Source organism: Garra rufa, chromosome 12, assembly GCF_049309525.1.
Source record: "Garra rufa chromosome 12, GarRuf1.0, whole genome shotgun sequence".
NCBI classification, from domain to species: Eukaryota; Metazoa; Chordata; class Actinopteri; order Cypriniformes; family Cyprinidae; genus Garra; species Garra rufa.
In genome coordinates this window covers 14497396-14514232 of record NC_133372.1, presented here as the reverse complement: position 1 = coordinate 14514232, position 16837 = coordinate 14497396, and the positions used below count along the sequence as shown (strand labels likewise).

Sequence of the window (16837 nt, the reverse complement as noted above, 5' to 3'; positions counted from 1 at the left end):
TAGTCAAACAAATTAGAAACATGCTAGCAATGTACTAAACCATGCTAGTAATATTATAAACATGTTAGCAACATGCAACAATGTGTTACAAAGTAACGAAACAGGCAATATGTTAGCAAAATGCTAAATCATGCTAGCAGTGTGTTAAAACACAATAACAAAGAGCTAAAACAGGTTGGTGCATTTCCCTTACGAAAAATTTAACTACAAATAAAGCTAAAAAACATGGTTAACATAGTTAAACCATGGTTTAACCATAGTTAACCACAAATTAACCATGGTTTTGCTACACTAACCATAGTTTAACCATGATCCCTGGTGAAAAAACCAGCTAAAACCAGCCTAGGCTGGTTGGCTGGTTTTAGCTGGTCAACCAGCCTGGTTTTAGCTGGTCATAGCTGGGAGGCAGGCTGGTTTTAGAGGGGTTTTGGCCATTTTTCCAGCCTGGCCAGGCTGGTCAGGCTGGGAAACCACCAGCTAAAACCAGCCTGGCCAGGCTGGGAGACCAGCTAAAACCAGCCATTTCCAGCTTAAACCAGCTAAGACCAGCCAACCAGCCTAGGCTGGTTTTAGCTGGTTTTTTCAGCAGGGATATTTGTAGTAAAACTGTGGTTATGCAAATGGTAATCAATGCGCAAACTATACTTTACTATACTTTTCCTATAGTAAAACCATGGTTTTTCTGTGATTTAAGCAGTCTGAAGTAGTCTAATATGGTTAGACAGCTTTTGGTTCGTCTAACTTTTTGTCTTATTTTGAAAAACCTTCAAACGGTTGTTATTTTACACTCCCAGACAAGGCTTGTCAAGCTTTACTCATCTAGTTATTTGTTTGTGCTCTTTAGTGTTGCACTTTAATGGATGATTTAACCACTATATTATTGGCGTTCCACTAAAGTCCACAGGTGCTGCGGTTATGTCTGTGTGAGATTTATTTTGTTGGCCCCTGTTTGCAACATTACAAGACCTTCAGGTTGTCAACCAGGAGAGGGTAAAATAGAGGCAAGCAGGGTGTCACCGGCCTGGTCCTTAAATAATGAACGATTACTCCCATCAGAGAAGTGACGTGGTGTTCAATTAGCCTCTCCTGCTGAATGATCGCTTGTCATCTTCCCGATGGATGTGCAAAATTAATATACCTAGATCCAAAGCGGGCCGAGGCAGCTTACCTGCCCACCACAACATGCCTGGAGAGACCCCACACTTATACCGTCATTAAAAGATCATCTTCTTTTTCTCTCTCAATCTGTCCATCCCTTTCGTTCTCTCTCTTTTCCCCTCTTTCATTTTGCTCTTTTTTTTTTTTTCCTGAGCCTCACAAACACACACACACACACACACACACACACACACACGCACGCACGCACATCTCAGTCTTAGTTAATGAAGTAATGGATATTCACCCTATGTGACAGATGGGCCGCTAGCGTTAGGAAATTAAAAAGCTCGTCAACTTGTGTTTACCACTCAGCAGGAGAGCCCAGTGTTATTTCACCCAGGAAGTGCTCTTCTCTTGTCTTGAACACTGGGTCTGGGTGTACAGACGTGCAGATTGACCTAAGGGAACATCCTCCCACACGTATATCTACATCACCCAGGGCCAGACTGTTCTCAGAACAGTTACAGACCTCATTACCCAAAACCCAGCTGATTGTAGAACAAACATATATATCATCCAAGGCCAGGCTGATCTCAGAACAGTTCCACAATATATGGGGCCCTGGTTTATTTGTAGCAGTAGCCAAAAATACATTGTATGGACCAAAAATTATTAGGATATTCAGTAAAAATCATGTTCCATGAAGATATTTTGTAAATTTCCTACTGTGTATATGTGACCCTGGACCACAAAACCAGTCTTAAGTCGCTGGGGTATATTTGTAGCAATAGCCAAAAATACATTGTATGGGTCAAAATTATTGATTTTTCTTTTATGCCAAAAATCATTAGGAAATTAAGTAAAGATCATGTTCCATGAAGATGTTTTGCTAAATTCCTACTGTAAATATATCAAAATGTAATTTTTGATTAGTAATATGTATTGTTAAGAACTTAATTTGGACAACTTTAAAGGTGATTTTCTCAGTATTTAGATTTTTTTGCACCCTCAGATTCCAGATCTTCAAATAGATGTATCTCGGCCAAATATTGTCCTATCTTAACAAACCATATATCAAAAGAAAGCTTATTTATTGAACTTTCATATGCATACATCTCAGTTTTGTAAAATTTAACCTTATGACTGACTGGTTTTGTGGTCCAGGGTCACATATATTAAAACTTAATTTTTGATTAGTAATATACATTGCTAAGAACTTCATTTTAAAAGTGATTTTCTCAATATTTTGATTTTTTTTTTTTTTTTTTTTTTTTTTTGCATTCTCAGATTGCAGGTTTTCAAATATTTTTATCTCGGCCAAATATTGTACTACTATCTTAACAAACCATATATTAATGTATTTATTTATTCAGCTTTCAGAAAAAATTAAATGACCCTTAATGACTAGTTTTGTGGTCCAGGGTCACATTTATGAAATACAATTATTTAAATTTAAATATAATTTTATTTAAATATAATATTTTATTATATGCACTGCTTTCTATTTAGAAAGTTTTACACTGTTGAGTTAAGAGGCTCTGAGGGACAGATGCAGTGTCACATTTAAAGTTCCCATCGGAGCTAAATTTTTTATTGCATCCAATACACTGTTGCAATAAAAAAAATCTGATTCCTTTTCGACTTTTTTTTCCTGTCTTTTGACAGTTAATATTCTGAGAGAGCTTACATATTTTATTTTATTTTATTTTATTCAATCTCATTGTGTTAAAACCTCTTTTATTCACTAAATATGAAAATAGAAAATCATATTTCTAGTATAATGTTAATATATATTATTACAGTGATATACAAATATATTACAACTATATTTAAACGTTGCAGTGTAATAAGTCGTGACAAAGCTTTTCTTCCTTTTTCTCTTCTTATTGTACATTCGCCAGATGACAGAAATCTGCCGTTGACTTGGATATGTTTGTGTGTGTGTACGTATGTATTTATAAATACTTTTATCATCAAATGTTCTTATAATTTGTATTACATCTAAAAAAAAGGACATTTTAATTTGTGCTATATGCTGTGAAAAAGTAAAAATTAAAATCTAATTTATTTAAAAATTTTACATTGACAAGGTAAAGCCTTATTTACATGTTTTCAGACATGTTTTATTGCTTTTAAGCATCCACTACATTGTTGCATTTAAAGAAAATTCTGTTCCAACCTTTTGCAGTTTATTTTTTATTTTTTTGTCTTTTGATAGTTTTTAATATTATGAGAGACCTTAGTTTTATCTTATTTTATTTAAAAATCCCTTACCATCCTATGGTGTTAAAACTTATTTCAATCACAAAATATGTTAAATCATATTTTTAGTATAATGTTGAAATATATATTTTATTGTCGCAATGTAATAAAAGTCATGGCAAAGCTTTTCTTCCTTTTTCTTTTCTTCTATTGTACATTCGTCATATCCGTTGACTCGGATACGTTTGTGTGTGTTTTTGTAAATATACTTCTTATTAAATGTTTCAATTTCTGCTACACTCTTAAAAATAAAGGTTCTTCAAAAGGTTCTTCACAGTGATACCATAGAAGAACCATTTTTGGTTCCACAAATAACCTTTCAGTCAAAGGTTCTTTAAAGAGCCATCTATCTCTTACCTTTTTATAATCTGAAGAACCTTCTTTCGCCACAAAGAACCTTTTGTGAAACAGAAAGGTTCTCCAGATGTCCAAGGTTCTTTATGGAACCATTTAGACAAAAAAAGGCATCTATGGCATCGAGAAGCACCTTTATTTTTAAGAGTGTATATGCTGTTTAAAAAAACTAATGTATTTTAAAGATTGACATTGTCAAGGTGAAGTTTATTTACATGTTTTCAGCCTCGCAAAACAAAATTTGTCAAATGTACTTCACCGTCACTCCCTTCGGTACATAATTTCATCCTGATTTTTTTTTTTTTTTTGCTCCCTTCAGACTGTGTTTAGATACCAATTACCACATAATTAGGCCAGTTTAACGGTGTGTGACAGTAAGGGATCGTGACATTTTTTTATGAAAATTCGCTCTGTGGAGTGACTGAAAGAAAAACAACAAGAAGGGAAATAGGCAGAGAGTGACAGAAACTTGTCGGCTCTGGTGTTGCACGCTCCGTGGCAGGCAGAGCAAGAAATCTATTATTATCCGTCCTGTCTGCACGTTAATGTTTAACAAGTCCAGCGAAGTGACACGTCGCCGCAGCAGCGTAATTGCTAATCAGCGGACAGTTTTATTCCCTTCTTGCCTAATGAATTTGGCTGAAATGAGGTGTGGGCGGCCGGACCCTTAAACGGGCAGTCAGCCGCCACTGATGTGCGTAGGAGAGGAAGGTTAGTGCTCGTGTCATAGTGCTAATGTGCTCGCTAACACTCCGAGGGGAATTTGCATGTGGAGCTCACAGTGCGCTTTTTTTTTTCCTCAGTCTCATCAAAGTGTGCAAATAAACTCTCTGTCCCCTTGAGTACAAAATAATTGAGTGTTTTGTTTGTAAGTGTAAAGATTGGGAGATACTTCATGAACTATAGACAGTTCAGACCATGATACTGTGTTTTTCACAATAATTAATAAAAACTGTTAATATACAGACGTGATGATTAAGCTGTGTATTTCTGTTTTTGTGTATCAGGGCATGTTGCTGAAAAGGAGCGGCAAGTCATTGAACAAAGAGTGGAAGAAGAAATACGTCACGCTTTGTGACAACGGAGTCCTCACGTATCATCCTAGTCTGCACGTGAGTACCAACACACACACACACACACACACACACACACATTGGCAGTACCCATGTATTGTATTTGCCTTTCTCCTCATCTTATTGGTCCTGTCCTGTTAATGTTGTTATTATTCTCTGTTCACCCGTCACTGTAACATCCAGGTTTTTTTTAATGTCCTTTTCACTGACGTTTAACAGATCATTGTGTCCGCCTCAGTAAGCATGGTGTCTGACGACACGGTCTTGTCCTTAATTACCGACTCATCTGTTTGCACACGGCTGACGCTGTTGATGTGTAATATAACGCTGTAATGGCTTGTCATAATCACCAACTCGGACGACCTGTTTGCCCACACACCAATGGAAATGGCCGTCTTTTATTGGTTGTTTTCCCTCTCTGGATTTTTTTTTTTTTTTCGAGTGCAATCAGACCTTATTGTTAGCGCTAACCAATCCCAAAGTGATTTGGCAAGCGCTGCATAGGAGATCATGAATGCAGATGAAGGATACTGTATAGAATGAATGGATGAAGACATACAATGAAGGATTGCATATTGTCAGGCCTTGCCATCTGAACAAGAACAAGTCAGTTTTATGATTTAAATGAACGAAAACTTTGAACAATATTATTTTTGTGGTTTCATGCATTCATTCATTTCTACAGCCAATAATTCACCACATAAAACACTTAGTAGTGAGGGTATGTAATTAGATTTTTTTTTACTGAATTTTAAGAACTTTGACAGGTAATAAGCTGTGTTGGGGAGTAAGTAGTTACATGTAAAGGCGTTACGTAATTTAATTACTTATGAAAATGAATACTACTTGTATTAATATTTACTATTTCTTGTTATGATTTTAAACCTGTATTAAACTTCAGAACGATTTCAGAGTAAAAACAGGTGCTAAAGTCTGATTTTGCCATGACTGCATTACAATTAAATGTATTATAATCTTAATTTAGGAGATGAAGGATTTTGAAAGTTGGTTTGATTGCTTCTATTGTCTTCATCTGTTAGTCGTTTTGGTTAAAGGCATCTGCTGAATTGCTAAGTATAAATTTAGAAAAGTAATCATAAAGAAATCAAATGTAATCAGTTGCATTACTTTAATAATTAAAAAAGTTACACTACTTGTTACATTTTAAACTTGTAATCTGTAACCTATTACATGTTTAAAGTAACCTTCCCAACACTTGTAATAGAGATAAGAGATTAGAAAAAGTATCTGAACAAAAATATAAAATGTCTCAGGTCTATAATATTTTCCTACTCTAGAAACATTTTCTTGAGTACAAGTGATTAGAAGTGGAGAAAATAAACAGCAGAGTGAGATAGGCTTGGAAACAATAAATTCCAAGTGTACTTGTAATATATTGTAATAATTCAAGGGACATTAAATCAGGTGAGCACGTTGCAAGACCACAGTGTCTGTTCTCTTTTCAACATTATAAAAAGAAGCAAAAAATAAATAAACTAAATATATAACCAGTCATCAATGATTTTTGTTCTTTAAAGGGAGCCCCGGGTATTAAGACTTTGATGGCTTAATATAACATAAAAGATGTCTCTTACTGAAATACGTAGTAAAAACCCATGAAAGATTTGTGTTATTCAAAAAAATCCACTTTTTTTAATACATAGTTTGGACTATGAGGGGTGCCATTGTATCAATGATGTGAAATGGTTACCCTCTGTGAGCTGCTGGCAATACCTGTTGCTATTTTTACCACAACACAAAAAAATTAAATACTGAAACATGACCACAGCTACTGAAAGATCTTACAGGTGGTAATGGATATAAGTGTAGGCTTAAACCAAATGCTGTACCATAGATTTTTCATTAAATATCAAGTAAAATCCACACTTAGAAACTCCTTCAGTAGCTGCGGTGTCATGACAGACGTCGACATGTTTAAATCGTGCGAGGATGGCATCTAGCATTTCTTGTCTCTGCCATTTGTAAGCTCTTTCAGTAGCTGTAGTCTACTAAAAGTTTCAAAGGCATCAGGGCTAAAGTGGAGAGAACAAAGACGCTGGTCTTTAGAAAGTTTAATTTGTCCACAGGCATTTTCCCATTGTTATCACCTCTTCTTATCGCTAGACAAGCAGTGAAGACCGTGTCCTAACGACACGCGATAAAAGGTACCTTTTCCATGTTAATCAGAGTTTTTTTCTAACTAGCCGCGATGGCAACACACAAAATTTCTATTTTAGAAACGGTTTCTTTTCCACGACATTGCAGCTGGAACAGCAACATACAAACTATGACAGTGATAATCTTGTCTGCTTATTATGTGTTTTATTTAATGTTAAAGGTGTCTAATGAGAGTCTGAATATCATATTGCGTGACATTTATAGCCATACTGAAAGAGAGCAGAGATCTTGAAAATACTTTAAAACAAACATGTACGTTAAAACTACGAACCCACAAGCATATTCCAAAACAAAGATGGTATCAGTCACTCAGTATGTAGTTTTAATCATGTTAAAAATGTTTAATATGAATGAATTAGATTATAAACTTGTCCATTTCGTTAGGAGTGCAGTTCACTTCTGCAGTTAGGAGTGGCTGTGATATCTGTCACGTCGTGTCTGGTGTGGACAGCCAGACTTGTTGCTGGAATCTTGTTCTATCACATGTAGTTAGGACACAGTGTTAGGATGTGTTTACACTTTTAGTTTGGTTCATTTGGTCCGGATCAAAAAGGAAAATGATACGTTTGGTCCTAGTCCGCTTAGCGTTCACACTGGCATTTTTGACAGCGAACCTAAAGGCATAGTGATACGTTCACAACCTGATTGGTCGGGTTGAATGACGTGTATTGCGTGATGGAACTCACCAAACACTCCAAACAAAAGGAGAGTCAGTTCGAATTAAATCGGCTCTGGGGTGTATGTCATCAAAGTACCCACTCACTGATCGGTCTGCTCAGTGCAGCTTTAATTCCGAATACACCTATTGCTGTCTACAGGACTAAGCGTGATCATTGTTGCATATATATGATTTTATTTTCACCACCTGTGAAACAAAAAGCTCATAAAAGGCACTTTACCTCCTAATTGCTCCACATTTGCCCTCTGCTCATTTTTGTTTTGGATACACCGTTTGTGAAATCATGTCGCATAGCGTTGTATCTCGTCATTTATTACCTGTCCGTGTTGAGTCCATTTGGAAGTGGACCAAGACCCATCTTTCTAGCGTTCTCGGTCCGCTTGCTTGGCGCGCACCAGGGTTCGGATGGCAGCGTTCACACTTACTTAAGAGAGCACTAAGAGAGCAATCACACTAGATTTCACATGACAAGTGTGAACATCGCTTCAGTATTTTATTTTCCAAATATTCAGAGTTGTGTTGTGGTAAAAATAGCAACAAGTAGTGCCATGGTTGAAATACTGGTGCCCCCATAGTTTAAAATATGTATAAAACTATATTGATTTTTTTTTTTTGAATAATGTAAACCGTTCATTGGCTTTCTACGTAGCCATGGTTCTCATTAAATCTTTGTTCATTTCTATTTTAGCCAGCATTTTGTCAAGTTCAGGCCAGTATAGGCCTTAATGAGTTTATTAGTGTAAATTAGATACAGACCAAAATGATGAGTCTAAATAGTTGTTGCTGCTGTTCTGTAAATTATAGCAGAGTCATTATTAAAGGGATTTGTTTATATAATGGTTATCATTGACATTTACTCACCTTAACGTTGTTTCATTCATCTTTGGAACATAAGTTGAGGTGATGCCTTCCTGACACATTGACAAATTTTCGGCCAGCCAGCTCATCTGGGTGAATTAGGAGAAGTGTGCGTCATCATATACGGTCCCCCTCCTCCCTTTGGCTGCGAACAGGTTCCTCTCATCAGCAGGTGTCTGCTACACAGGCATCAATTAGAGTGTTTGCGGAGGCTAATAGGATGAAACTCAATCAGGGCTCTTAATTGCTCAACTATGTGAAAAAGAAATCACATTAATGCAGCTGATTAAGTGGATGGCAATAGATGCAACCTAATTAGTGAGAAAAAAATCCCAAATAACTCATCCATGTTCATGCATTACAACCACGCCACAACTTTGTCATCTTTTTTTAGGCACATAACTATTGTGTGTTGATTAAACTTGCACTGTTTTGTTTAACATTACGTCATTATGTGCACTTTTGGTATTATGGAGCATCAATTTTAAATGCACATCTGCCCCTGAAGTGGCCAGATGATGATCTTTTCATCAACTGTTCACATTTAAGCACTCAAATCCCTTAACTAAGTCCCTCAAGTGGCTTGCTCGCCCTTTATTTTAAATCAAGAGTTACATATGGACCAGTCCCCGGAGTGTATGTCCTACGTGAGACGCAATAACATATGTTCTTCAATAGAGCAGCTACGTGGAGTATTTCGCCCTAATGAGCAGGGGCAAGGCTTTGAGAGGGGAGCGTGTACCACCCAGACCTGCTATACATCAGCTGAGTGCCAATCAAATAACACAAAGACCTGAGAATCTCTGTGTATGTGTGCTGCACCGAGCAATTTACAGCAAGAGGATAACGTGTCCATCCCTCACTAGAGGCCAACAAAAGGGCAATTCAAAGCCAAGAGCTCTCAACACGGTTTAACAAGCCACAGGAGAGCCCTTCAGGAGTGGCGGGCCAACAGCTTGCGGCTGGTAATTGCATCCCTATTAGCATTGAGTAACTTTCATCATCAACGCAAGCAAAGCCACACGCGAATCCAGACAACGCAGTCAGAATCCAAACACATGCTGCGATGGCATGCTGGGATCCGCAGAAAAGGAAAAAGAAGCTTGAAGGAAAATTTTACATGTGTAAAAAAAAAAAGGCTGATTTTCTGCATACAAAGTGCACTTCACCATGAACATCAAAAATACATTACTATTGATTTCTTCACCTCCAGAGGGTTGGCAGAATTAACTGTGTGCTGACAAAATAAATTTAGTAGACACTTTTCATCCAAAGTGTCCAATGCTGTTGTAGTAATTCTTTTGTCATTTTTACTATAGGATTATATGCAGAATGTTCATGGGAAGGAGATCGACCTGCTTCGGACTACAGTAAAGGTTCCAGGGAAGAGGCCCCCCAGGGCCATCTCCACATGTGCAGCCCCCAGTCCCAAAACCAATGGGCTGACCAAGGACATGAGCAACCTGCAGCTTGGACAGACACCAGGTAACATGATCATGCTTTTGTTTAGTTTTTCGTTTGTTTTTTGTTTTGTTTTTTGTTTTGTTTTTTGTTTTACTTTGCTTTGTTTTTGTATTTTGCGTTAATAAAATAAATAAATAAAATGTAATAATTATATAACAGAAATAATCACAAAATTATACAAAAGGTAACATGATCATGCTTTTGTTTTGTTTTTGTCTTGTTTTGTTTTTGTTTAGGTTTTGTTTTATTTTGTTTTACTTTGCTTTGTTTTTGTATTTTGTGTTAAATACAATTAAATAACAAAATGACAAAAAAGATTACAAAATTATACAAAAACAGTAACATGATCATGCCTTTGTTTTTTTGTTTTGTTTTGGAATTTGTCTTGCCTTGTTGTTTTTGTTTTGTTTTACTTCACTTTGTTTTTGTATTTTGTGTTGAATAAAATTAAATTATTATGTAACAAAAATAGATTACAAAATAATACTAAAATGATAACATGATCATACTTTTGTTTTTGTCTTGGTTTTGTTTTGTTTTGGGTTTTTTGTTTGATTTGGTCTTTAGTTTTGTTTTGTATTTTGTGTTAAATAAAATTTAATAATTATATAACAAAAATAACTATATTATATAACTAAATTATATAAAAGGTAACATGATCATGCTTTTGTTTTTGTCTGTTTTGTTTTTGGTTTTGTTTTGTTTTGTTGTTTTTGTTTTGTTTCACTTTGTTTTGTTTTTGTATTTTTTGTTAAATAAAATTGAATAATAATATAAAAATAGATTTTTATATTAATAGAAAATAGAAAATTATACATGATCATGCTTTTGTTTTGTTTTTGGTTTGGTTTTGTTGTTTTTGTCTTGTCGTGTTTTTATTTTGTTTTACTTCTCTTTGGTTTTATATTTTGTGTTGAAATCGAATAATATAAAAAAAATAGATTATACAAAATTATACAAAATTATTATTTATAATTATACAAAACAGGTACCTCCATCATGCTTTTGTTTTGTTTTTGGTTTTGTTTTGTTTTTGTTTTTTGTTGTTGTCTTGTCATGTTGTTTTTGTTTTGTTTTACGAAATTATACATGATCATGCTTTTGTTTTTGGTTTGGTTTGGTTTTGTTATTTTTGTCTTATCTTGTTTTTGTTTTGTTTTACTTCGCTTTGGTTTTGTAATTTTTATTGGATAAATAAGACTACAAAATTATACAAAAAAAGGTAACGTGGTCATGCTTATTTTATGTTTTTGTTTTGTTGTTTTTGTTTTGTCATGTTGTTTTTGTTTTGTTTTACTTTGATTTGTTTTTGTATTTTGTTAAATAAACTCGTTTAATATAACAAATAATTACAAATTATATACAAAATGCAAAAGTTACAAATTATATAATGTTTTTTTTTTATATCATAAAATATATACTGGTCATCTATCTGTGAAACATTATCATGCTTTGTTTAATTTTGCTTTGCTTTTTGTTTTTTAAATTACATAATATAATATAGTAATGTAACAAAATTAGATAATATAAATATAAAAGAAACGTACTGTCCACCCATCCAGGGTTCCCCTGTCTATGCCCTGAGAAAATAGCCTCCAACATGTCTGTAACCATACATTAGACAAGCGGATTGGAAAATGAAAGAATGGATAATAAAATATATTTAATTTAGTATAAATTTACATAATTAATACATATAAAAAATGCAGAACATTTCCTTACACTGCTTTAGCAACTGCTTTCCAAGAAAACAAATGTAATACAAAAGTATCTTAATGTCAGTATAATAGGCCTAGGAAGCGGTCTTCATTAGTGGAGAATTAAACAATTAAGTTATTGTTTAGTTATTCGTGTAACACTCATTGGATCAACAATCCTTAAGCCCCCCAAGGAGCGTTAAAGACCCTTCTCAAGCACATACACACACACACACACACACACACACACACACACACACAGCACCAGGAGGACCAAACTAATAGCATGAATATTCAGTGACCCATAATACATGTACTAATTATTGTCATGAATATTAATGCAATCAGCGCTCGTTCTCCAGTCAGGCAAGTCCGAAATGAGCACTAATGAGAGGGAGAGGGAAGGAAGGAGGGAGGGAGGGAGGGAGGGAGCGGTAGAGGAGAAAAGAGAGATAATTCACAGTGGTAAGGCAGTGAAGCTTTTGTAAGTGGAGTATTTGACTGTAGGGCTGGGTCAGAGACGTGATCACATGCACCTCTTATTCCTTTGGTCTTAACATCTCTTTTTGTGGAAGCTCCAATTATGCACCGAATCCATTATAGCATATCTTCACACACTGCTGTTCTTGCGCTCTGTGTGTGCGCGCGTAGACCCTTCTCTGCCCTCATACATACATAGTGTTTATTTTCCTCCAGACGGCCACCGATGTAAAAATGTAGTTTATCAGGGCTCTCCTGAAGTATGATCAGCTTTTGCCATTTACCCAAAGGTGCTGCTGTCTGATTTATCCGCTACAATGGAGATTAAATTGAGTCGTGACATTTCATTCAGTCGAGTTTGCTACGGGCCAGTGGAGGCCCGTGGGTACACCTTTTTGCAACAACAACATATTAAAAACCAGAAAATGAAGTATTTACTGAACCTTCCCCCCTTTTTTTTTAAACTATATTGAGTATTTTGTGTATAGCTGTAGCTAGAGCAAGCAGTGTCATCAAATCACTGTTATTTACATTTGTTCCCTGCTATTGGACAAACTGTTAAATTGTTACAGTTAGATTTGCTCTGTTCGTAAGCCCAGAAGCCTTATGGCTGATTGTGTTTGAGTCTGTATGTGTGCGTCATATCATATCCCTCCCGTGTTCTTTTGTGCTCAGCTGTGGTGAAATCTTATTAGTGCGATTAGATGTGACTTCCCATGATGTCCACTTTAATTTCCACGTGAGTCAGATTAACCTCTTCCGCAGTTTAATGATGACTCACGATGGTGATAATTAACCTTTGAGTAATCTGTTGTCACTATTTATGGTCCTTGATGACAATAACTCAAGAAGTTTTGTGCATGAGTGCTACACTTCTTAATCACTAACAAAAAGTATTACAAAGACAACACATAGAAGTAAAAAAAAAAATAGGGATGCATTGTTAAAAGTTTGGTCAATATCAGTAAGCTGTTAATCATTCTCTTGTTGTAAATAGTATTAAAATTACGATAAATTAAGATTTGCGACATATTGCAATAGTTCACCCCAGAATGAAAAAAAAAACGTCATTTACGTAGTTTCCTGTAATTTCAAACCCATAAGATTTTCATGCATTTGTGGAATACAAATGGAGATATCATCCATTCATTGATAGTCCAGGTAACCACAATTTTAAGCTTCAAAAATGTCATAAAGACATTATAAATAACAGTCTTTTGAAGAGAGACTATCACTTTATATGATTTATATGATCACATTTAATTTAGGCTTTTATTAAACTGAATACACATTGACATGACTATGGAAGCCCGTTTCTGCCACTGAATTAAAAAAAAAAGGTATTTGCAATTGTGTGATACAAACTCACAATTCTGACTTTTTATCTCTGAATTGTTTGATATCAACTTGCAATTGCAAGTTATAAAGTCAGATTTGTGAGACATAAACTCGTAATTCTGAGAAAGTCGCAATTCTGAGACATAAACGCACAATTCTGAGACATGAACTCACAATTCTAAGAAATAAGCTTGCAATTCTGACTTTTTATTGCAGAATTATGATGTAAACTCACAATTGCAAGTTATAAAGTCAGAATTGCGAGACAAACTTACAATTCTAAGAAATAAAGCTGCAATTCTGAAAAATAGTGCCAATTCTTAGAAATAAATTCATAATTCTGAGACATAAACATGCAATTCTGACTTTTTATCTCAGAATTGTGATATAAACTTGCAATTGCAAGTTGTAAAGTCAGAATTATGAGACATAAACTCGCAAGAAATAAAGAAAAAAAGCCACAATTCTAAAAAATAACATCGCAATTTTGAGACATAAACGCAATTCTGAGAAATAAACTCGCAGTTCTGACTTTTTATCTCTGAATCAGAATATAAACTCGCAGTTGGAAGTTTCAAAGTCAGAATTGCAAGACAAACCCGCAATTCTGAGAAATAAAGTAGCAATTCTGAGAAAAGAAGTCGCAGTTCTGAGACATAAATTTGCAATTCTGAGAAATAAAGTTGCAATTCTAAGAAATAACATCACACTTCTGAGACAAACGCACAATTCTGAGAAATAAAGTTGAAATTCTGAGACATAAATGTGCAATTGTGAAAAATAAACTCACAATTCTGAGAAATAGTTGCAATTCTGAGACATGAAGTCGCAATTCTAAGAAATAAACTCGCAGATCATGTGATATAAAGTGTGATATAAACTCACAATAGTAAGTTATAAAGTCAGAATTGTGAGACAAATCTCGCAATTCTGAGAAATAAAGTAGCAATTCTCAGACAAAAACATGCAATTCTGAGACATAAACACGCAATTCTGAGAAATAAAGTTGCAATTCTGAGACAAACCTGCAATTCTGAGAAAGTCGCAATTCTGAGACATAAACACGCAATTCTGAGAAATAAAGTTGCAATTCTGAGACAAACCTGCAATTCTGAGAAAGTCGCAATTCTGAGACATAAACACGCAATTCTGAGAAATAAAGTTGCAATTCTGAGACAAACCTGCAATTCTGAGAAAGTCGCAATTCTGAGACATAAACATGCAATTCCGAGAAATAAAGTTGCAATTCTGAGACATAAACGCAATTCTGAGAAATAAAGTTGCAATTCTCAGACAAAAACATGCAATTCTGAGACATAAACACGCAATTCTGAGAAATAAAGTTGCAATTCTGAGACAAACCTGCAATTCTGAGAAATAAAGTTGCAATTCTGAGACATAAACATGCAATTCTGAGAAATAGTCGCAATTATAACTTTTCTTGCAATTCCGACTTTATAACAACATAGTTAAGTCAGATTTATGAGATATAAACAAGCAATTCTGAGAACGTCTGAGAAGTCTTTTTTCCCCTAAAAATTGTTTATGAAAAAAGTTTTCATCTTGCGGTTTGACTTTTAAACTCTCAATTACGAGTTTATATCATGCTATTCTTACTTAATAGCTCAAAATAGGTTATATCTCACAATTTACTGTGTATACAGTACTGCTACAACCAACATAGTGTCAATATATTGTAGATATTGTAAAAATATCTGTATTAACCATAAGAACTCTAAATGTACACTATAATGCAAACAAAAACTGTCATTACAGAATGGTGTTAATACATTATTATTAGAGATGGGAAGTAACGAAGTACAAATACTTCGTTACTGTACTTAAGTAGAATTTTCGGGTATCTATACTTCACTACTTATTTTTGTGCCAACTTTCTACTTTCACTTCGTACATTTTTAGCATGAGTATCTGTACTTTCTACTCCCTACATTTTCAAATCAGTGTCGTTGTTTTTCCGTTTAAATATTATGCCATTTCGCAACGCATTTGACCCATCCATGTCAATAATATGCGCCATGCATACAACAGACTGATTGGTTCACGCTTAGAATCGTATGTAAACACACACAGAAAAGACAATCCTATTGGTGCATTTGTTTTTATACGCTCTGACACGCACAAGAAGTTGAACATAAAACGATAAAAAAAAAAACTAAAACCAGGCGACAACTCGTGGGGAAATCATAGCACCAAGAAGCATAATGGACTGATAAAACTGGTGAAATGACTGATAAAATTGGTGAGGGTGATAGTGGAGATTTCCTGGAGAAAGTCTGGAAAAAGTCTCCTGGAGAATGTATTGTAAATTGTGTCTACCAAAACGCCACAAACTTCTGGCATTCAAGGTTACTTTATACTTGTATACTTTAAGTATGTTTTAGAGCCTGTCAATACTTCAACTTTTACTAGAGTCTTTTTAAACACAGGTATCTATACTTTTACTTAAGTAAAGAATGTGTGTACTTTTGACACCTCTGATTATTATATATATGTATATGTATACAAATACATTAATGGTATATTAATTATTATGCATCTCTCCAACAGGCTCTGTGACCAGTAGTTCTTCTGCATCTCAGATGGCGAGTGGCATCAGTCTGGTGTCGTTTAACAGTCGGCCGGATGGGATGCATCAGCGCTCATACTCAGTCTCCAGTGCTGACCAATGGAGTGATGCCACAGTCATCGCCAACTCAGGAATCAGCACGGGTAAGTTTAGAACACATTCCCAGGTGCAGCTCCCTCAACTGCTTTGGGGGGTTTGCTTGTATGCATGTTGTCATCTTGAAGATTTTTCTTAAGAACAGAGAACAGAACCTTAAACAGTGATTTGTTATCCTATAGTTGTAAACACACACATACACCCGCTCCACCTCTCATTGATCCTTGTGTCAAGCCTAATGCTGCTTTAACTGTTTATCAAAGTAATGGCCACTCAGAAGAACCACATTACCAAAGGCTCATCTGTTGACGGCGAGTCGGCTAGTAGAAGAGAAATGTTTGGGGCATGATGTTTATCAGTCTGTCACCTTTCTGTTGGCAGAGAATTTGATACTTGGCTATTTTTATGAAGTCTTTCATGTCTAAACAGCCACGGGGGAAATTGGTATACGCTTAGAAGTCACTACTGGACTGACAGCTGTCAGGTGCAGTGTTTTTATGTGTGCTGATGAACTGCAGTGACATGGTGTGACCAGTTTTAGAGCTGTCGTTTGACCCCTGCCTGTAGTTGACTGTGTTTACCCCTGATAACAATTAAAGCTGTGAAACACTTAAACGGGCTCCTGGCCGCATCCGCAGCAGGGCTTTACACACACACAGCTGAGCCACAGACC

The 16837-nt window shown here is 35.3% G+C and overlaps 1 protein-coding gene across 2 annotated transcripts in view; it reads left to right on the top strand.

Annotated features, from left to right (window-relative positions):
- Positions 1–16837, top strand: part of agap1 (ArfGAP with GTPase domain, ankyrin repeat and PH domain 1) — a 185639-nt gene that overhangs the window by 112729 nt on the left and 56073 nt on the right. For both annotated transcript variants that reach the window (XM_073851257.1, XM_073851258.1), the window contains 3 exons: positions 4722–4826; positions 9822–9987; positions 16050–16211. In XM_073851257.1, coding sequence (XP_073707358.1) covers positions 4722–4826; positions 9822–9987; positions 16050–16211 — 433 coding nt within the window. The remainder of the gene's footprint in view (positions 1–4721; positions 4827–9821; positions 9988–16049; positions 16212–16837) is intronic.